Source organism: Bubalus bubalis, chromosome 5 (assembly GCF_019923935.1).
Source record: "Bubalus bubalis isolate 160015118507 breed Murrah chromosome 5, NDDB_SH_1, whole genome shotgun sequence".
Classification (NCBI taxonomy): domain Eukaryota; kingdom Metazoa; phylum Chordata; class Mammalia; order Artiodactyla; family Bovidae; genus Bubalus; species Bubalus bubalis.
In genome coordinates, this window is record NC_059161.1 from 127,062,997 (window position 1) to 127,085,135 (window position 22,139).

The 22,139-nt window shown below is 49.3% G+C and overlaps 2 protein-coding genes across 5 annotated transcripts in view; one reads left to right on the forward strand and one right to left on the reverse strand.

Annotated features, from left to right (window-relative positions):
• Positions 1 to 22,139, reverse strand: part of CHKA (choline kinase alpha) — a 62,667-nt gene that overhangs the window by 12,055 nt on the left and 28,473 nt on the right. For 2 of the 4 annotated variants that reach the window (XM_044943784.2, XM_025286811.3), the window contains exons 3-8: positions 13,732 to 13,761; positions 12,743 to 12,796; positions 3,453 to 3,566; positions 1,983 to 2,116; positions 1,520 to 1,624; positions 649 to 707 (exon numbers count right to left, since the gene is read on the reverse strand). In XM_044943784.2, coding sequence (XP_044799719.1) covers positions 649 to 707; positions 1,520 to 1,624; positions 1,983 to 2,116; positions 3,453 to 3,566; positions 12,743 to 12,796; positions 13,732 to 13,761 — 496 coding nt within the window. The remainder of the gene's footprint in view (positions 1 to 648; positions 708 to 1,519; positions 1,625 to 1,982; positions 2,117 to 3,452; positions 3,567 to 12,742; positions 12,797 to 13,731; positions 13,762 to 22,139) is intronic. The other 2 variants (XM_025286812.3, XM_025286814.3) reach the window with 2 other exon arrangements.
• Positions 8,697 to 9,366, forward strand: SZRD1 (SUZ RNA binding domain containing 1). The gene is given in 2 exon segments (XM_025286817.3): positions 8,697 to 8,746; positions 8,748 to 9,366. Coding segments are annotated over 2 exon segments (405 nt in total). The 3' UTR covers positions 9,103 to 9,366.

Consider the following 22,139-nt stretch of genomic DNA (forward strand, 5'->3'; position numbering starts at 1 on the left):
AATTTATTTGACTATATTGTGTCTTAGTTGCAGCACGTGGATCTGGCTCTCTGACCAGGGACTGAACCTGGGCCCCCTGCATAGGGGGTGTGGAGCCTTAGCCACTGGACCACCAGATAAGTCCCTGCAGTTTTTTAAAGCGGAGAAACCCAAGTCATTAGAAGCACCTGAACCGGCGCTGAGAGAGCAGGGGCTCTGGCCAGCGCAGTGCACGCAAGGTGCAGAGGCCAGGGCCCCCGGGCTGGTTGAGGAGGCCATCTTGCTCTTTAATGCTTCTTCAGATCAACAAGGTCACACGTTGACCAAAAGGAGTTAAACACTGCACAAATATGTAGCTTTGTCGATCCCAGATCTCGGTTTAGTGGATCTTCTCAGAATTTTTTCCTTACGGAAATAGGATCATCTTACACATCTTTCTAAAACTTGCTCTTCCTGCTAAATGTATCCCAGAGATTTCTCTGTTGGTCTGTATAGAACTCAACCTCATTATTTTAATAGCCGCACAACACACGTACACGGCTGGGCCATAAATCCATGTATCTCACCCCCACCTCATGGGCCCCTGGTGGTTATCACACACACGCTGGAGGGAACCTTCTAAGCAGACACACAGGGCCCAGGTTCTGCATCACGGGCTGCGTCTCTTACCTTCCTGACAGTCATTGTGGCAGAACACGACGGGAGACGGAGTGGATTCAAGCAATGACCTGAGAGAGGAAGGTTCTGCCGTTACTTCTCAGACCTGCAGCTCCCTCCCCTGGCAGGGCCTCTGAGCACACACCCCCCGCCTGGGGTGGGGGCCTCCCCCTTGGAGCCCTCTGAGCACGGAGCCCGAGCAGAGCCCTGTGTTGGGTCTGTTTGGACCTCTGGTTTCCTTCATAGCTCTCATCACAACCTGACTTTATTTTATTTACTTGTCTCCTCTCTCTCCTAACAAAAGAGAAGCTCCCTGCAGGATGTCTTGGTTGTAATAGCTCAGAGCCATTCCTGATGTTGGTACAGCAGATGCTCAAACTTGTGAGAAATAAGAGGTGGCAATGCCGATACTCGGCTATGGGTGAGAGTCTAGAACCCTGCGTGCCCAGCAGCCTAGGGATACCCCTGTAGTCTCTACTCAGAAACCTGGTTAAGCTTCCTGTTCCGTGCCCTCCCGCCCGCCCAAGCTTGGGCTCAACTGTATCCCTCATCTGCTAACACTCTCCGGCCTGTCCCAAGGGTTCCTGCTTTTTGTTTTTGTTTCAGGAAAAACCTACTGCCCTAGTCACTGACCAGGCCTGGAATTCTGGCGTTTTACTTCCTCCGTGATGCCTTCATGGATGATCAGGGGAAGGTGACGCCACTCGTGTAAAACTGAGACGGCAGAATTAACCTGTTTAAACTCATCCCACCAACCCAACGTAAGACACCAGGCCTGAGACGATGCTTGCAATGTTCACTGGCAGCAGACGCAGTGACTCGGAGCGCTGATGTGTCTGGGCAGATGCACTTGCCAGGGCAGGACACAGAGGCAAGCACTCACCTCAGGTTTTCCAGCTCCAAAGGCAGGTTGTAGCTGAGGAACCTGTGCAGCTGCTTCACTTTGGACTCCCCGGTAAACCTAATTCTCAGCACTTGATTCAGGTATCTTGGAAGAGAGGGGAGCAGAAGATCAGGGCTCAGTTCACCATGGCCTTAGCTTGGGGCTCCCACTCAAGGGACCATGCAGAATCCTTAGGGCCCCCGACCCCAGAGTCTAGGAAGTTGATTTTCTGCCCGCCCAGCCTGTTCAGGAGCATTTCTGCAAACACTCTTATTTCTTGGTTCAGGAATTGATTTTTACATGCTAGAATGATTTATTCATGAGACCATAAGTACCAGCAGCCAGTCTGTGCGCCAGTGGACTGAGAAAGGCCTCTGCCCCTCAGGGCCTTTCTGAGAACTGCTCTGGAGACTCTAGGAGCCCCGGGCAAAGCCACACGAGAGCCAAGCAGCTGAGCACTTACTTTTCCATTGTTCCAAAGAGCCATTTTGGTTCCTTATTGAATGGCATTTTCATACCATGAAATCTGGCCATTTTCTCAGCTATTTCTGCAGAAATATCTGGCAAACTTAATTCTTCAGTGTCTAATCGCCGGCTCTGAGATAAAAGAGGAGTGAAAAGATGGCATTTATCCAAGTAAACTTGACATGTGAGGTCACATGACCCTAGATCTAGAGTGTCTTTGGGGGCATCTCAGTCTTGTCCAGAGAACAATTCCTCCTGAAAGGGCACTGTGCCCACAGACAGCACTGCTCAGGGAGGGGCAGCCACCTGCAAAGGTCCACTTTCTGGAGACAAAGTCCTTCCCGCATACAATCGTAGCACCCCTGGGCTTGCCTTCCAGTCACCCCACCCCATGCTGAAGTGGGCCTCTTCCCCGGGCTCAACACGCCGTGTCTCCAGCAGTTTACGATGGGACCGTATCCAGCTCCGCCACCAGCTTGGCCCCTCTGCCTGCACAGCTGGCCCCGTGAGGCGCGGCACTCAAGGCAGTTGCTCACCGGAAGTGTTTCCCACTCCTGCCCTCGGGCAGCCCGGCACCCAGCCGATCCGGGTGGGGACTATGCACACGACTCTAAGCGAGGCACACCGGCAGATGTTAAGGCAACACTAACAATGGGCCAGCACAGTGAGAACGGGAGCACAGCCCTGACTCTCGGAAACAGGATCTGAGCCAGGCCTGGCAGCGTGAAGGAATCTGACGGGCACACGGGGGCAGGGGAGGCTCTACAGTGAAGCAGGCAGCGGGAGACAACGAGGAGAACGGCAACGGCCCCGCCCCTGCAGGGCAAAGACACGTGGCAGTGTGGTCAGGACCGCTTCCTGCAGTGGTTCTATGACCAGGGCCAGGGAGATGAGACCTGGGTGGCCGGGCTTGGCTCCAAGGCAAGCAGCTTCAGAGGGCGATGCAGTGCCAGGTTCCACGAACAGCTGTACCTGGAGAAACTGGGGTCGGTCCCAGACCACCACGGCCATACTGATGCCACAACAAAGCGAGTCATGGGAACGTTTTTGCCTCCCAGCACACACAAAAGCCGTGCTGAGGGTACACTACAGCACATAAGTGGCAATGACATTATGTTGAAGAGCCCCACAGCGACTTAATTAAAAAAGACTTTATTGCTCAAAAATGCTAACCGTTGTCTGACAGTGCACAGCCACCCCAAACCTTCAATTCGTAAAACACGCAGTATCTGTGGAGCTCAGTTAAACAAGGTCTGCCTGTGTGTTTTGATCTGGATGAATGTACCTTTGCAGGAAAGACAGAGTTTTTGATGCAAATTCAATAGAAAGTCTGTTTTTGTTTCCTTCTGTGGTAAGGCCACTCTTACTATTTCAGATCACGGTGCCCGGGCTCCTACGGTGACGACATAGACTCCGCCTTCTTTGTGGGCCTGCCCCCAGCCCCGACCAGTGCCCCCGCACTCCTTACCGGGATGAACTGCTCCAGGCGGCCTTGGGGGAAAATGCCGAAGAGCTTCGGCCCCAGCGACCTCTCGGCGAGAATGGCAAACATGACGCTCTCCAGGACCATGGCCTCGGCGCCCTGAAACACACGGTGGCACGCCAGACGGTCACCAGGTCAGCCACGTGCCAGGCGTCACAAGTCCTTCCACGTGAGCCATTCGCCCACTCCCACAGCGACTCTATGATTGGGCGCTGTGGCTACTACTGTTGGTATTGTTATTAATACTATACTTGTTATGATCGTCATCGCCCCCCACTTTAAACATGAAGAAACACACTGGTAAACTGCAGGATCCGTGCTGGCAAGGGCTTCCCAGGTGGCTCAGTGGTAAAGAACCCCCATTGCCAGTGTAGGACACACAAGAGACGCAGGTTCAATGCCTGGGTTGGGAAGATCCTCTGGAGTAAGAAATGGTAACCCACTCCAGCATTCTTGCCTGGAGAATTCCATGGACTAAGTAGCCTGGCGGGCTCTAGCCCATGGGGTCGTAAAGAGCTGGACACATCTGAATGAATAACACGAGGACGCTGGTGAGCATCACGCTCTACTGATGAGAGTTGAAATTCCAGTTGAATTTAGGTCACTGGTTCCAAAAACAGAACAGTATCAATAGTTTACCACTTCAGTTTAGTCTCACCCTTGGCATCTCATCAAAGGCCACACAGTTCCACCCGTCCTGGCAAAGGTTGATTTGCTTTTCGGTTGAGAGCACCCAGTGAGAGTCAATGGGCAAAGGGCCCTCTGCCCAGGAAGCCCTGTCTGGGGTTACACCGAGCATAAAGCAATCAAGCTTTCTGGTTTCTGCTTTTACCCCCAATCCTGTCATTTAACATTTGTCTGAAAATGAAAGAACACACCAAGTTACAGACACTGCTACATTCTGCCATTAGTCCTGATAACTAAGTGGGATCTATAGTCATTCTGCCTTCAAAATCCATCTTTTGTTCTCAATTCAAATCCATTCCTTAGTCCTCTTCCCTTCAGCAGCAAACCATAGCTTAAGCATTTCCATCTGTGGGGGTGGACGGGTGGGAAGGAGCCCTACAACCGGTTCTCCAAAGGTGCTTCTGCAGGTGGAACTTCCAGGTCGATGTGTCAGGAGGGGCGGCAGGTGTGGTCTGGATACAGTCTCTGGTGACACCAGGTCACCCCTTGTTCAGAAAAGGGCTGTGGGGACAGGATCTCAGAGAAACACTGTTCACATAAAACACAGTTCTTTAAAATATACTCATTTCAATAAAATATACACAGGACAAACTCACCAGGCAGGGACATGATTCTGAAGCTGGCGAGAAGAAAACAAAAAGGAAAAACTGCCTTCAGAGGATATGGGACACACGTTAAGGTAAAAGGTGACTCGGTCACTTTTCATTTGGGGGACCGGGTAATCCATCCACCACCTCGTGTAATCCCCACGACTATGGTCTGACCATCATCACCTTGAGAGGCCCCATCTCACTAACTCGCAGCTCTGTACATATGACTGCAACGAACCAAACTGTGTCCTCCCCTAACTCCTAGGTTCAGGCCTTCACCCCTAGTGAGATGCTATTTGGAGATGCCTTTGGGAGGTGCTGAGTTTAGATGAGGCCACAAGGGTGGAGCCCTAATGGGGCAACATCCTTGTTAAGAGGGGGCTCCAGAGAGCTTGCAGCCTCTCCCAGCCTACTTCTCCCTGTCCTGTGAGGACACAGGCAGAAGATGGCATCTACAAGCCAGGAAAGGACCGTCACCAAAGCCCAGCTGTGTGCTGGCGCCCTGACCCTGGCCCGCCGACCTCCGGAACCATGAACAATAACCCTGGGTAGTTTTCCCTGGCAGTCCAAGTCAATGAAGACAGCGCCATCCAGACACAGCATCCATCTGTCGGGTTCACGGATGTGGGGAGGATCTCTACCAGGAGGGGCCCGCGGGACGTCCCCCGGCGGCGGGATTCTCTACAGGATGTCCCCGGCAACGGGATTCTCTACGGGGCGTCCCCCTGCAGCGGGATTCTCTACCGGGCGTCCCCCGGTGGCCGGCGGGTGGGGCGGGATTCTCTACGAGCGTCCCCCGGCGGGCAGGACCCCGCGGGGCATCCCCTGGCAGGTGGGACCCTGCGGGGTGTCCACCAGCAGGCGGGACCCTACAGGACGTCCACCGGTAGGCGGGATTCTACGGGAAGTCTACTGGTAGACAGGATTTCTACCAGTTCTACTCCTTAAACCCATAGAGAATGACAACAAATCCCTAACAGCTCTACTGAACTGGCAGAATGTTTTCTCTCTCTCATCTGACCTCACAGCAAACCTCGGCAGGAGGTACAGTCAGCGTGGGCCTGTTTACCTCAAGTCCAGCCTCAGAGACACCCCGCAAGCGAATGGAGGCTCGCATCATGGAAAGGGGGTGCTGGGCTCAGGCCCGGAGCAGGCCGTCCACAGGCAGTAGCTCCTGGCAGCCCCCTGCCCTCTGTACAACCTCCCGCCTCAAAGATCCAACCCACTCCCAACTGTTTCCAAGAGCAGGATCAAGGAAGGTATCCTCTGTCCTAGGTAGCCAGAATTCTGTCAGAATTAAAGTTTGGTTTTTCAACTTTTTGTGTGTAGAGTGACTAAGCTGGAGGGTACTGGGCACACGTGCATGCAATCGGAAATGGCCCTTTTTTTCTGAAAGTTCTGGACGTGAATTTAACCCACGCCGTGACTTGAGGAAGTTCGGCGCTTTGCTCGTGGCACCCAGGCAGTGCAGAGAGCGGGAGCTGCCTTCACCCTTGTCACCGGTGCCCCTGCCCCTGGCTGAGCCCACACCATCAGGACCCTCCTGAGCAGAGTCAACCAGCGCCAGGACGGCAGAGAGAAGAGCGAAGAGACTTTGGAGTGTCTCAGTTCTCCTTGACATTGCTCTGCACACTGTGAACAAGAAATACCTCTGTTTTTCTGTGATGTCATAGGTCAATATTTATTCACAGCAGGAAGAAGCGGACGGAAGAATTTGGAGAGGGAATAAATGAAAGAACACCCCAAGCCCCGGAACGAAAGTGGGTAGGTCATGAAGGACAGCAGGTAACCTCGGGTCTCCAAACCTTCAAGGAAAGCATGCCCGGTGAAACACGGGTGCAGGGCCCGTGACCCGGTCTGCTGTCCATCACCTGGGCGGGACTCTGAGTGTCCACCCACAGCCAGTCCTGCTTTCTCAGCAGAGAAGGCAATACCTCCACTGGAAACGATTCAAGCTGGCTTCAGAAATATACATTTATATACTCCACCCCCAGGGAAACAAGAACTAGACACACGTGGCCACTGCCTGGACAGCGCCTGCCTTCCAGGGACAGAAGCCGCCAGAACTGAGCAGGGCCGTCGGCAGACTGGGGCACACGCAGGGAAGGAGCAGAGGGCATCCTGATGGGGTGTGAGGGCGGCGGCCACCCACAAGTAGAGACGCGGACCCTGGGAGGGGCTGATGCGCGGAGCAGAGGAACCCAGGAGGAAGAGGATGGAACCAGCCTGGAGGGGTCCCCGGGGCTGCCCAGGGGTCTGGGCCAGACAGCCCTCAGCATCTGGACAGCGTTAAATGAACTGGCCCAAGAGGAGGAGGCAGCACGGAGCCTGAGGACGCCCCACGCTCACAGCAACGCTTTCACACTGTACATGGCAACCCAGCGCACGCGCACACACACACACGTACACACACATTCGAGACAAACCATACATGCTCACAGCTGTGCAATGCTTTCTAATATTTTCTATTCTGGTTCACTTAAGGAAGCAACGGAAGGCTGACATCTGACGCCCCAGCGGAGGTTTACAACCCACCCCGGGAACAGCTGATGGAGATGGGGCGGTGGGGGGAGGGGAGATGCCTGCTGTCAGGACGGGGCAGAGTGTTTGAGGGCAGAGGAAACTGGCCACTGGATCTGGCCACACGAGTTGCTGGTAACAAAACCAAGAGTGGTTCAGGAAGCCATGGGGACAGGGCTCAGAATGCAGCTGGGGCAGAGCGAGCAGAAGAGGCCGCAGGGGCCCCAGGGGGTGGGAGGAAGTGTGAGACTGCCTTTCCACTTTATCCGTATGGCTTTATCTCTGAAAAAAATTAAATCCAGCAATAATACCCAGATTGTAACAACAATATGACCCTCCTGAGAAGATACAACAGTCCTTCCCGGGTGGGGAGGGGGAGTCTGAAGAGGAAAGAAGGTGGGACACCACACCGCACTGCAGGCCGGGGAGGTGAACCCACCAGACTCGCAGGCCCCCTAAGCAGAAATGGAGTCAGGCCTCCTGCTGGTTTGGAGGAGAGGAGACGAAGACCAGCCATTCAAAGAGGCTCAAAGACCAACCACCTTCCCTGTTCTAACCACTGGCTGCCTACCTTCTGACCCAAGGGGATCATAAACAAACAGCATGGACTGGCCCCGAGTGGAAATCTGGCCAGGAAGCTCCGTGGGGTCAGGCCGCTGGGACCTGGTAGGATAAAGCTCACCTAACTTGGATCAGGGGATAAAGCAATCACCAAAGGACTGTCAGCAAGAGGCTGACACGATCAGATGAGCAGTTCAAAAAGATGGCTCTGGTGATGATGAAGGGAATGGTCTGTGGGCAGCAAGAATCACAGTGGGAGCCCCGAGGGGAGCTGGAGCAGCTTGGACTAGCCAGGTTCACAGGCCGGGTAGAGAGACACTTACAGATCCAAGGTCTGGGCCAAAGGAAAACCACCAACAGACTTGAGGGTGGGACACAGGGTTGGGGAGGAGTGGCGGAGGTGGCTCCCTGCTTCCGGCCTGGCCAGGAAGGACGGACTGAAGGAGAATGTAGGCTCAGTCTTGGACCCGGTGAGACACCCTGGGAGACAGGGAGCAGCTGGGGTTGGTTCCATGGGCTGGAGGAGCCGCAGATCCCTGGCCTCCAGGAGAAACAAAGGACCAGGTTTGGATCAGGTGGTCTGGGAAGAGTGGGGAGGGACAGGGCGTCAGGCCTAGTACCTAAGACAAGAAGAGAGGGACTTCCCTGGTGGTCCAGTGGCTAAGACCCTACATTCTCCATGCAGAGGGCCCAGGTTTAATCCCTGGTCAGGGAACTAGATCCCATATCTCACAACTAAAGATCCTGCGTGTCCCAAGTAAGACCCAGTGCAGCCAAAGAAATAAATATTGGGGAAAAATAAAAAGACAATAGGAGAACAGGCCCAGAAGGAAAACAAGGAAGGGATGGAGGAGGGAAAGCGGCGAGTAAGATGGAAGATGAGGAGGTCGCTGAAAGCTGGGAGGAGGCGGCAGACAGCGGGGAAATCCAAATCTCCTCCCAAAGTGCCCATTGTGATTCAGGACGATAGCCTTCCCGCGGGGCCCCCTCCACAGATCCGCATCCTCAAGAGGCCCACCAGCAACGGTGTGGTCAGCGGCCCCAACTCCGCCAGCAGGCCGGCCCTCCCGGTCAAGTCCCTGGTGCAGCGGGAGGCGGAGTACGCGGAGGCCCGGAAGCGGATCCTGGGCAGCGCCAGCCCCGAGGAGGAGCAGGAGAAGCCCATCCTCGACCGGCCAACCCGGATCTCCCAGCTGGAAGACAGCCGGCAGCCCAACAATGTGATCAGACAGCCTCTGGGTCCTGATGGGTCCCAAGGCTTCAAACAGCGCAGATAAACGCGGGCTGCCGAGGATGCCGCCGCCCGCTGCAGGCCGCACTGCCGGGGCAGACTGCTGGACTTGAGCAGAGGGAGCGACCGACTGACTTGCACTGTGATCCCCTTTGCTCCGACCACTGTGACCTTGACCCCCATGCACTGTGACCTCCCTTCCCCCTCTTCCCACTGCGATTGGCATGTCTGCAAGGGCTGTCCCCAGTCAATGGAAAGGGAAAGGGTGGGGGTTAGAGGAGGGTTGGGGCCCCCCCAGGGACTCAGAGTAGAGAGTCAGGCAGTGCCCCTTGGCTACTTGGGGCGAAGCCAGCGCCAGCAATAACAGTTTATCATGCTCGTTAATTTGGGAAAACGCAGATGAGAACTCCCGTCCACCACCCTCAAGTGCGTGTCTTCATCACTTAAAAGCAAGTTCCATGGGAAAAAAAAAAAAAAAAGAAATCAAGGGGAAACAAGAACTGAAAATACAACTTAGGTTCAGCGTCATGGAGGTCCTAGTAACCCAACAGTTTCAATCCCAGTATAGACAGAAGTCTGTACACAAAGGACCAAGAGACTGAAGACAGAACATCAGCTACCTCCCCCTGACAGCAGCTCCAGTCAGGGTCTCCCCTGAGAGCACGCAGTCCAGACCCTCCAGACCACGGTCTTTGGAGCTCGGCCCCGGCAGAAGATCCATGGAAACTCGAGAAAGAACATCAGTACTTTTATTCCATTATAATCTCAGCTCTCTTAAATTCCTGTTTCTTGGTAATTTTAGTAATTAGTATTGCTGCTGCTGTTCAGTCGCTAAGTTGTGTCCGACTCTTTGCGACCCCATGGACTGCAGCATGACAGGCTTCCCTGTCCTTCGCTATCTCCCGGAGTTTGCTCAAACTCATGTCCATTGAGTCAGTGATGCCATCCAACCATCTCATCCTCTGTCTTCCCCTTCTTCTCCTGCCCTCAATCTTTGCCAGCATCAGTGTCTTTTTCCAATGAGTTGGCCCCTCACATCAGGTGGCCAAAGGATTGGAGCTTCAGCTTCAGCATCAGTCCTTCCAATGACTATTCAGGACTGATTTCCTTTAGGACTGACTGGTTTCATCTCCTTACTGTCCAACGGACTCTCAAGAGTCTTCTCCAACACCACAGGTCAAGAGCATCAATTCTTTGGTGCTCAGCCTTCTTCATGGTCCAACTCTCACATTCATATACAACTACTGGAAAAACCATAGCTTGACTAGACAGACCTTTGTTGGCAAAGTGATGTCTCTGCTTTTTTAATACACTATCTAGGTTGGTCATAGCTTTTCTTCCAAAGAACAAGCGTCTTTTAATTTCATGGCTGCAGTCACCGTCCACAGTGATTTTGGAGCCCAAGAAAATGAAACCTGATACCTGCTACTTTCCCCCCATCTATTTGCCATAAAGTAATGGGATTGGATGCCATGATCTTTGTTTTTTGAATACTGAGTTTTAAGCCACTTGTTTTTACAATAAGAGACAGTAAGAGAGGGATTTCCCTGGTGGTCCAGTGGCTAAGACTACACTCCTGCCGGGAGCCGGCGAGAGACATTCCACTCGTGACAAAGGTCATGAGGAAGGGGGCTCGGCATACGCAAAGGCGGGATCGAGCCTCGGGAGTGCCCCCGGATATTCTCGAGCATCTACCCCCCAAAAAACCAGAGTCTGCCTACTTTATTGCTTTGTGCTCTCACCTCTGACTTTACTGGGGGCTGTCCCCCACCACCATCTCACTCTCTCTGTCAAAGAGTTAACTTACAGCTCCAATTAATAAAGTTCCTGGGCAATTAGGAGTGTTTAAATCCAAACCCCTCAGATGGCTCTCTAACTCGCCTGACAAGTTTACCCGGACACCTACAGCTATGCATACGATTGTTTACAGTCTCCCAGCCTCCAGAGGCACGGGAAGCTTAAGATATTCAAATAGCTTAGAGCCTCTCAGAGAATTAGAAACTGTCAGAATAAAACTAGTAAAAGATTTCATTGATGAGCCAATGTTTGTTGCCAAGTTTTCACATCCCCTGAATTGTATCCTTGAATGTGCATTAATTAATATAGTTGGTATGTAGAAAAAATAAGTAGTGGCCTGGTGTTAGTAACTTTAGACCCTTAAGGTAGTAAATTCTTTCCTTTGTAAACCCATTACACATCCACCCTATAGGAACGTAATCTTATCTTCGGAAGATGGCGCCAAACCTTAAAATAATTACTCTTAGAGAAAATAAGTCTTTGTTGATAAGTCCTTGTCAAGAGTCATAAAATGTTAATAGGCCTCTGGCCAGAAGATGATGTAAATCACCTAAACCATTTGTATACGATAAATCTGCAGGAAAGAAACCCTGGTTTTTGATAAGCATCAAAGACTGCTGATTTTGCATCCCCTATTATCCTCTATGTGTAACTTAGGGTATAAAAGCCCCTGTTGAAAATAAAGCTATGGGCCTTGCTCACCAACGCTTGGTCTCCCCATGTCATTCTTCCCTTTAACTTCCAGCTGAGTGTCCATCTGGAGCGTGGATATCCTCTGCGACCATTTATTTGCCTGGGCTTCTAAGACCCACTTGAGAAGGTGTCTAAGGTGGGGCACCTTCCGCTATTCGAGAGGGCGCCTGCGGCCTCCGTGGTCAGAGCTAACCTGGTGTCACGGGTTATATTGATTTTCCTCGTAAACCAAGCCACTCAGCTTCTTTTCTCCACTGAATTTTCCTACTGAGCTATCCTCATTCTATTCCTCTTTATTATCTCTAATTAACATTTGAATAGGTCGCCTAGCCGTCTCTCCTTCGAATACCCTGGATCAGCCGGGGCTGGACCCCGGCACACTCCCAATGCAGAGGGCCCAGGTTTGATCTCTGGTCAGGGAACTAGATTCCACATGCCATAATGAAAGATCCTGCATGCCACAAGTAAGTGTACAATGAACAAAACTAGTTTATTCACTGCATGCAGGTATTTCTTTCATCTGCAGCGTGTGTACACACTGCACACACACCTCCGCACACTGGGAGAGTGGGCTCCACAGCAGTCGCTCCCTGCGGTGTGGAGGTCACAACACCGGACGCCCCGCTTCTGTCTCAGGGCCAGGTGCTCTTGACCTGAAGCTCCTCTGAACATACGCACTGCTGAGATTGAGACCTTGCGGTTCAGGAGCACCCTCTGGACCTGGGCACCACACTGAGAGGGCTTCCCTGGTGGCTCAGACAGTAAAGGGCCCACCTGCGGTGCAGAGGGAAAAACACTCCCGCCTGCCCGGGGACGGGTAGCCCTTGAGATCCCTGGGCAACGGCAGAGTCAAGGCAGCGCGGATGCCAGGCTGCCTCCATGTCAGGACATCACACACGCCGGCCACCCAAGCTGCCATCTCCTCGCAGCCCAAGTGCCGTTCAGCTCCCTACAGCCCTCCCTACACCCTCGGCAGGAGCCGGGAACATGAGCTGTTCGCCGCCTCTTCCTGAGGTGGCTCCCAGTACCTGGAGCCCCTCCTCTGGGACACAACCAGGACTCAGAGACAAGAAGGGGCACAGCCGGATCGGGGGGCGAGGCCCGGAGACCCTGTGCCCGCTTCCTGACAGCACAGGGACCCTGCCCACCGCCAGCTCACACCTCACACCGGACGCAGGGCGGGCTGAATTACTTACTTGAAATTCACTGTCTTTCTGAGCTTGTTCGGATCCCTCCTTATTACAGGACCGCTACGAACGAGAAAAAGCAAACACTTCTGGTGAAATGGGGAACGCTGAGCAGGCACTCACTCAGCAACCATCAGAACAGTCAGGGTGTACAAGACATCACAGATCTTTAAACGAGGGTTTCTCACACAGTCTAAATGCACCACCAGAGTCCCACACTCGGACCAACACCTGAGGAAGCACCTCGCTGCTTTACAAGAAAAGGGAGGTGCTGTGGGTGCACACAGCTGCCACCTCACCACCACCCTGGTACCTTTTTACAATTTCATCGTTGGAGGAAAGTCAGCGGAGAGAGCTTTCCCGTGGGCGCTGGGCCGGCTCACCAGTTTAGCCAGGTGGGTCTTTCAAGCGACCCAGGAAGACACTGTCCCACAAGGCCCGGGGCACAAGGCCCGAGGCTGCCGAGGTCAGCACTGGGTGGACGAGGGTGCCCTGTGCGGGCAGGAGGCCTGTTGGTCGGGCAGCCACTAGCTCAGCGTGGAGTCCCTCCACCCAAGAGAGGCCCGAGCCAATTTAATACAGGCCCTAAACTTACTTCATCTGTTAACGTATTGAGAGAGACTTCTACACCCCTTTCCTCAATGAAATTGCAAGTTAGCGGTAACCAGGAGTTTATCAGCGACACACTCGGACTCTGACCTTCCACAAGCCACTGTCTGCCCACATCGTCCACTCACGGCAGATCTGAGCTCTTAAAAGCAACCCCCACCCCAAGTGCTTTAAAAACCTTCGCACGGTGTTTAATAGGGAGACAGGGGAAAGCAAGTGAGAAACTTACGCGTCCTGTCAAATTTTATACTCAAATATTGCCCCTAGAAAAACGTTATTTGTTTAATTTATTAAACTAAGTCTGCTTAAGTCAGACACGGAGGCCCATAAAGGAAGCTCTTACAGAAATTTAAGGTAAAAGATTCTTCAACATCCCATGAAAAACATACCTTTCCATTCCACAGCTTTATCAAAAATACCTGTACCAAGGGTAGAAAGTGTGGACAGGGAAAAAAAAATGCCACGTTAAGCACCACCAGCTACTCTAGCAGCATTCACAGCACCTACAGAGCAAGCACTCCCCTCCATCAACACGGAAATAATAACCCACACACATGTTAATGTATGTTCTGTATAAATAGTACATGTTCCAGCTTACTCAATATAAAAAGTAAACAAAATGTTCATATGAAGTTATCTGCAAAAGACTTGCACTTTTACATACTTGGTAATGTCTTTAGCACATAGTGAAGTACATTTTGTACAAAGTACAGAAACTACAAATGGGGGATATATGCTATTTTCTTTTGTGTAATCTGCATTTCTCTGATGGAAAGATGTTACAGGTTAAATCCCGTTACAATGAAAACTACAAAATGAAAATACTGCAGAGACAGTTTTTGACTCTTGCTGATGGCTTGACGTGGGGTGGGACAAACCCTAGGGAGGAGTATTAGGTATGTTCACTCCTTCCTTAACTGCAAAACGCCCTCCTGACCGCCCCATGGCCTTAGCCCTACACTCCAGCTGTCCCCTCTCCCCAGTGGCCCACAAATTCCTAATGAACAGGGACTCCACTTTTTCTTTATTGTTGGTCTTTCCCAACAAATCCTGGTGCTCACGATACTTTGTGGCTGGCAGGACTAAATAAACACTCCTGCGCCATGAAGCTCAAGGAGCGAACAAGGGTGAAGGACCCTGGTGAGTCCAGACCCAGGTCTGTGATTCCAGAAGTGGGGAGATGGGCTATGTCATTAGGCAGGATGCCTGGTGGGCCACAATGCCCCCCAAAGATTAAATTCTTGTGCTTTTCCCCCACAAAGGACACTAAGAACAGAACAAGTTCTATGATCTGATATTCTGCATATGGATACTTCATAGGAAGAGACAAATAAGGAATCTGGAGACCCCACTGAAGTCTGCAGTAACGGGATTTGACCTGTACACACTTCTAGACAACTGTGGTTATTTCTATGCTGTTATTACTTGAACTGTATCTTCTTAGGGAGATACAGTTTAGGGGTTATTGAGCCAACACAAGTCCCTCTCCCTTGCCTAACGGTGCTCTCATAACAGCGAGTCACCTCACCTGACTCACCAATTGCCTTAGTCCCCAGGGCCATTTCTTTTTAACAAAGGAGCATCATTAGGTAGAAATAAGTTCTACGAATAACTTGCCCACCCTGCCCACTGCATTCTGCCCCCAGTGAATCATTACTCCTCCCGTCAGAGCACCATCAGGAAGGCGAGACGGACTTGTGCCACGCCCAGCCCTCTGTTCTGTTTCCTCAGTAGAGAATGTTCAGGGTCCCTCGATCCTGCAGGTAAGAAGAGCAGGAAATCAAAAACCAAGCAGGCTGAATATTCACGGAAAGGTGAGGGAAGCGGCTGCCCACAGAGAGAGCCACCGAAAAAGAGGCCTTTCTGTCCAGGGAGAGGGGAGGTAGGACTTAACTTGGGATCTCTGGGATTTTATTTCAGAGGCACAGACTTATTCAAAGCAGATATTAAAATACAATATAGAAATATTTAACATGACTCTGAGTTCTTTACCAACTAGCTTCTACATTAATAAAAATTAGCTTTCAATAAGTTATAAAATAAAGGTAAGTTTTAACATTTATTAGAAATTTGGATACTAACATTATTTAATATTAAATAATTGTTTTAAAAGTTTCATTTTCAACACTATTGTGGTCATGTATTTTTAAAATCGGCTTACATGAGTACAGACTTAAACCTGCATGGAAGAAATACTGTGAAGTCTGGAAGAGCCCTAGAGAACAAGCAAGGGCAAAGATGAAAGCAAGCTGGGCAGAGACACAGACGCACGTTGGGCCCCTGGGGTTCGCTACGCTCTTCTGGTCTACTTCTATATGCATCTGAAATTCTCCATAATAAAATGTTTTTTAAAATAAACACTGAAACTTCAAGACCGAAGAAGTCAGAATGCACCAGATTTACTAAAGAAGACGCCCAATGCTAGGAATAAACTAAAAACTCCTGAATTGCATACTTAAACTACAGAGAGAGAAGATATCCAATAATAAGAAAAATACACTGCCACTGGTTTCCTGCCATCTTTCTTGTTCTTTTCTTCCTCGTTTGGGCTTGGTTTTCAAGAGAATCTATAAGTATTCATTATAATCTAAGTACTCATCAGCTCTGCTGTAGGAAACAGGCTAAAGTCGTAGTAATAAAAAAGGGGTGTGGTTTATATTTTGTTTTAAAGTCATAGAAGAATTTAAAAGCTGAAACAGATTTTTGGTGGGCCAAGCACCTCTAAATTTAAAACATAAATTCCTAAAAGCCTGTACACTATTGGCTAGGTAATAAGATGAGACCAAACAGGACTCTGACTTTTCACTTTACACATGCCTATACTTGGAAGGGATTTAAAGGTATGCTATTTCTACAGTAAATATATTTGGTACAAGGTTTCAAATGTTACTTTTCTGACAAAATCACATTTAAAGGATTTCTTAGTTTAAAGACTATGAAGAAAGTAAGTTACCTAATATTCCACAATATAACAGGGTTATTTCTTTACATTTGTTTAAGCCAAATAAACTCTCATTGCTTGGGCAGCTGTTAATAAAAGATTCTGCTAATGATGAGGGAACTAGTTTAATGATTAAACTACTTTAATAAAGCCACATTTGCTGGATGAAACAAAAGCAGCACCTGGATTTTCCCTGCTCTGTGTATGTGTGGCTGTGTGTGTAAATAAACGAGAGTGGCATACAGCTACTTCAATATCATGTGTAAAACCTGAAACATTTATCTTCACAGCGCATTTAAAGACCCGCTATTGCATGAGCTGCTTGTGGGGTAGGTGCGGGAAAAGTGATGAACCAGCCGAGAAAGAAGAGTGACACGTCATCACTGGTATACTAAGTTGGAAATGCTGTTCAAAATCAAATCATCAATTACAGATGTCAGAAGGAGGAAGGCATACCATGCTAAATATGATGGTGGCTACAGAGATAAAAAGATACAGACGGGAATCTACACACAATAAGGGCAAGCATCATTCAGCTACTGTCTCTTTTAAAGGCTCTTATAAAACAAAAGATTAAGTTGGCTGCAGCCTTTTAATAAAAGAGCTTTGGGATCCATCAATGAGTAATTAAGAAAGAATAAGCCAAATGTTAGCTAGACTAAGCTTCTAGGGCATCTAAGATTCGGTCTAGGAAAACCCTCTCTCCACTAACCAGAGGGTCTCCTGCTGAACTGAGACCTGAGGGACTCTGGGCCACCAGGGTTCACCCTGAGTCACAGGATGGCTGCACCACCCTGAATTCAGTCACCATGAGGCTTGTCAGGTCCTGAAGGGTCATGGGCTTCCCGGCTGTACTGCCTGTGGTTCTGAAGGCGACTGAGGCGAGAGAAGAGGTTCTCAACGCGGGGGCTACACCTGCTGCCGTCCCGTTAACCAAGGTGGCAGGAATGCACTGCAGGAATGTGGCTCTTCAGTAACCTTTTGCAGTATGTTTTCTCCTCAATATCATGGACCCTAACCTTCCTGCTTCCTGATTTCTATGAAAACATTCTGTATTTATTGCTCTTACGGCTTCTTCCACCATTTCCTGAAAATGTATTACAGAACACATTAAAATGTGACGTGACAATGCAATGATCTAAAGTATAGCTTGTGTGATTATTTAGTGAACACATAGGGATAGCGAGAATTGAAACGGACAATGATTTCTAACATTTCACTGGAGTCTCTAGAGTGTGTTCCATCTACTCAAGGACCAGTCTAAGACAGTCTGATCCCGCCGATCTCTGCAAAACCAGATGGTGTGACGAATATCAAGAGGAGACTAGAACTTTTAAAAGGCTCCAGGCAGACCTAAACTAGGAGGAAGACAGGTGAGTGCAAGGCCAGGTAAAGAAGGTGGCTTTCCGAAGGTGACTTTCTCAAAACTGAGGTCTGATCCCAGGTGACCTGCTGCCCCAGGACTCTGACGGCTTCGGGTTCCTCTGGCACGAGCACCCCAAGGTTGACTTGCAGGCAGCATGTTTCCAGGGACAGATCCTGTGCGTCCTCCCATGTCAGAGCAGCACTGCTGAGCTTCATAAAGGCCCGGGGTGGGGAGAAGGACCCTACGTGATAAGGGCAGAGAAGGGAGTTTCCAACTCCAATCACAATATCAATATGTACGTGGCATTTCCTGAAGGCTGAAATGGCATGAGAGAAGCAGCAGCTGAATACTGGACATGAATTTTCAAGCTGAGGCCCATAAACGTCTATAATTACTAAATGTTTGTCATTTTCTACTGAGGAAACAGAAGAAAGGGGTCTGATTTGCCTGGGACTTGAAAAAAAAAAACCACCACCCCAAAGTGATATATTCAATACATAACATTCTGAAATCTTAATTACTGTAGCTTTTTAAGCAAGCACAAACTGTAGCTGGTGCTACTTAACAAAAGCATTACAACTTTGTTGTTTTAAAAAACATTTCTTGAAACCAAGAACTAAAAGAAAGAAATTAAAGCTGTAGAGAATGCTCCAACTTCAGAGGTCTCATACTATACCGTGAATCGTGTCTGTCACCTGGAAACCAGAGTGCTCCAGGCACGATCGCATGGACAAGCCTGCAGCAGAGAACACATGCACAGCTAAAGTCGTACATTACCCCACACCCCTCATGCCACCCGACACGAAGACGTTCCTTCCCGAGGGCGGGCTGCAGTCACACCAGCGTTCCAGGGCCAGACACCTGTCCTGGCTTCATGCTATAAACCCCAAACATTTAAGACTAGCAAGACAAAAGGCACTTTGCATATGTCAAAATTAGACACAGCAGCCTGTGGTTTATTTCGTTATCAAAAGGCACCAAAGCAGGTATGGAAGGTGGTACCACGGTAGGGGGTAATTTGGCAACTGCCTTTGGAGAGGATTCATGGAAGAAATGCTAGGTGAGACCAAATGGGAACACGCAATACTAGCAAGATGCTTCACTTCCGGGAGGAAGGTTTTGACTGCTTTACAATAGATATAATTACGTCATGCTCAACATAGATGGGGAGTTTTTAAAAGTAGGGTAAATTAGGTCACAATGACCTAATACAATGAGAAAAAAAATTCAGTGCACCTTGTTCATCTGGCGGGAACGTGTGCCCAGCCACTGGGGACTGAGCTGGGCTCTGCGTGAAGCAGGGCGGCCACCCCACCTCGGCTCCAGAGCCAAGTGCTGCTAGCAGGCGGCTTCTCAGGGAGCCAGCAGTTTACTGCTGACTATCTGTGGGCTGCTCTTTATCATGCCTGAATTTTCAATTAACCTGGGGTTAAGAGAAGACAGGGACGGTGACTTTTGATTTTCTGAATTCAAAAAAGACTGTGCCCCAGATGGTGCTCTTCGAGTCCCCGAGACATATCTGCGTTGTGCCTTGATGCCTTTTATTTTATTACGGTTAGTACTCCAACAAGCACTAATATTAGCCTTCTATTACTCAGAGAACAAAACAAAAGTTCCCCAGACAACACTCGAGAGATCTAGGGTGTGTTACAGACGTTCAGGCCTATGAGGCCGTTGGGAAAGGCCAGGCAGAATCTCTCCATTCATGCAGAGAAGGGGCCGGCTCCACACAGTCACTGTTTTGACAGAGGCGGGGACAAAGCCTCCTGAGACTTCCGCCCACTGGCACAGGTCACATTGAAGGAACAATACGTACTGACATTTGTGTCTTCCACAATTCATGATAAATAAGCAAACAGGTTATTTGTAATCAGCCAAACTCGCTTCTGGGAAAAGGCTGCTGCTGGACGGTGCAGAGCGCATGTTCCTTCCCAGAAACCAGAAAGGAAAAAAATCACGTTACATTGGCAGCTGACGTCATCAGTTCAAGCTCTCTTCTAGCAATTATACCTCTTCCCACAATGGCAAAAACTGAACCCGGACTTCTCAAGGCTTCTACTCAGCTGTTCTACCTGCTTTAGTTACAGTCGATTTTATGGTTAATTTCAATTTCCGTCGTCTATCCAGCTAAGGAGGATAACCTCCTTTTCATTAAAGTTAGAGCTGGCCCATGGGAAATAGACACTAAATTCTACTGACGTACACTGTTTGAAGGTCAGACCAATATTTTTATGTTTAATAATCTCCTACAAACAATATTGTGTGGTGTGGCAGTTTTTCAAGCTGTGTGTCTGATCTTATTTCATTCTCAAAAGGGTCCATTTTCCTCTTGTCCAATGCAGGACTTTTCATGTGCCCCTAAAATTAACACAAATCCTGAATAGAACCTCCAGGGTTCAGCTTGGAAGTCTGCTTCTGATTCATCTCGTGGAGAAATGGGGGCTGGCAGAGACAGCTGTGTGGGGACAGAGCTGTCGGCTTTAAACCCACCGGGAGGCTTCACCTTGGCTGTCTATGGTTTAGCCCGCGGTGAGCTGCACCAGGGAGCACCTCAGGGCTGCTATGGAAACAAGGTCAGACATCGCAACACCAAGATGAAGAGTGAGAAAGTCAAGAAGCATCTTATTATTTTAAACCAAGTTACTTGTGAATGACTGTAAATGCAAATTTAAAAAGTACTACTGAATATTCGATTCTCAAAGAGGTAAAAAGTCCCAGAGCTGAAAACGAGGAGGAGCAAGGGAAAGAAGGGATGTGTGAAACTCAGCCAGGCTCTCATGTTATTAAGCCGAACAGCTAAACACTGAGAAAGTATTACATAAGCTGATCATCACATGCTGTCGTGATTTGTCATGCTTCAAGGAAGGAGCGTATTCTAACCCACCTTGAAGAATGTGAGAACTGCATTTATACGACCAATGCAGGAAATACCATAAATGCACATACATGTATAGGGACGTGTGTGTGCTTTCCTCTAAGGCAGAGCAAAAAATAAGGCAAGCATGACGTATGTGTTGTATGATATTTCTGTCTTTAATCCATGCATTCATGAAAGTAATGTGACTTATTATTTGGGTTCCATATTTGCTCAGCTACATCTCTTAATGAATGCAAATCCTGACAAGTTACTATCAATTCTGGCCATTTTTTTGGTTATGATGGGAATATAACCTGTAGACTATAAATACCCCTCCTCCCATTAGAGGCCAGATTCACTGTAAAGAGTTGATCAGCAATATGACCCAGCAACAAAATAAGTAATCGACATTTTAAAATCTGATTTGAAAATATGAGAAGAGCAAGAACTCACATCTGTGGTAAAATCCTGGCCGCATGCCACGAAAGCCCAGCTTTTAAAGCACAGGGTGCTGCACTTGGGTCGAGTCTTGCTGGCTGCTGAGACTCCGCCCCTGACTCCCCACTCCTCCTCTCTCTTAAACAGAAGTCCCTGCTCAGAGATCCTGAGTTTTTCCCCCTCCTCATGCTGCCTAAGTGTTCAATGGCCAGCAGTTGACAAGGGCCATTAACATCTGAAACTCTTTAACTGGCAGCAAGGGCCCCTGCCAAGCACAGAAGAACATGGGAACCACAAATATTTGAGGCTGTAGGTTTCACAGTTTTTACTAAGTTCATACTTCAACAAAAAAAGTGTACTTGAACTAGGGCCTCAATCAAAAGTGTACTTGAACTTGAGTAATTATGTGAAAACATTGAGTCCCACCTAGAAAGCAAAGGAACAGCTCTTTTTCTAACAAAAGCAAGTCTGTTGTCTACTGAGTCAACTGTGAGGCCAGCTGACGTTTGATCTGTGCCCATCTCGTGAGCAATCTGTTTCCCTCTCTACCCGTGTGCTTTCAAGCATGGCTTCTGCGCTTCCTCAGCAGATGCAGTTTTAGGACTGGAAACTGACAGCCTAGTAAAAATAGAATCGAGAAGCTAAATGCAGAGTGCTTCCCCCACCTCCCCCGTTAGAACTGTGTGTAGAACATGCTCTGATCCATTAGCTCAGTAAAAAGTTAAACTCATTTTAAGTGGCATCCATTATTCTCTATTTTTCTATTGAGTTACCCAATGATCTTTCTTTCCCTTTAAAAATAAATAGGGACAGAGAATTCTGTTAAATTCTATTTCCAGACATGTCTATTGCACTTAAGTACTGTAAAGTAATAATTCTAGACTGCTAAAATTTCAAAAAAGGCAGAATATTAACTACAGATGGTGAATCTTTATTTGGGGAAAAGAAACTTTCAGGGTGCACGGGCTATGTTGCAGCTGGCTTTCTCTAAGTTGCCCATCCTTAACACGGCGCGCTCTAGAGCCATGCTGGCCAACACAGCAGCCACCAGCTACACGGGACTGTGTCCATTTAAATGAATTAAAATTAAATAAAGCTTAAAACTCCATTCCGTGGCTGCCCTTGCCACATTTCAAGCGTGCCTACGGCCACAGGTGGCTGGTGACCGGCGTCCTGGACAGCACGGTTCAGCGTC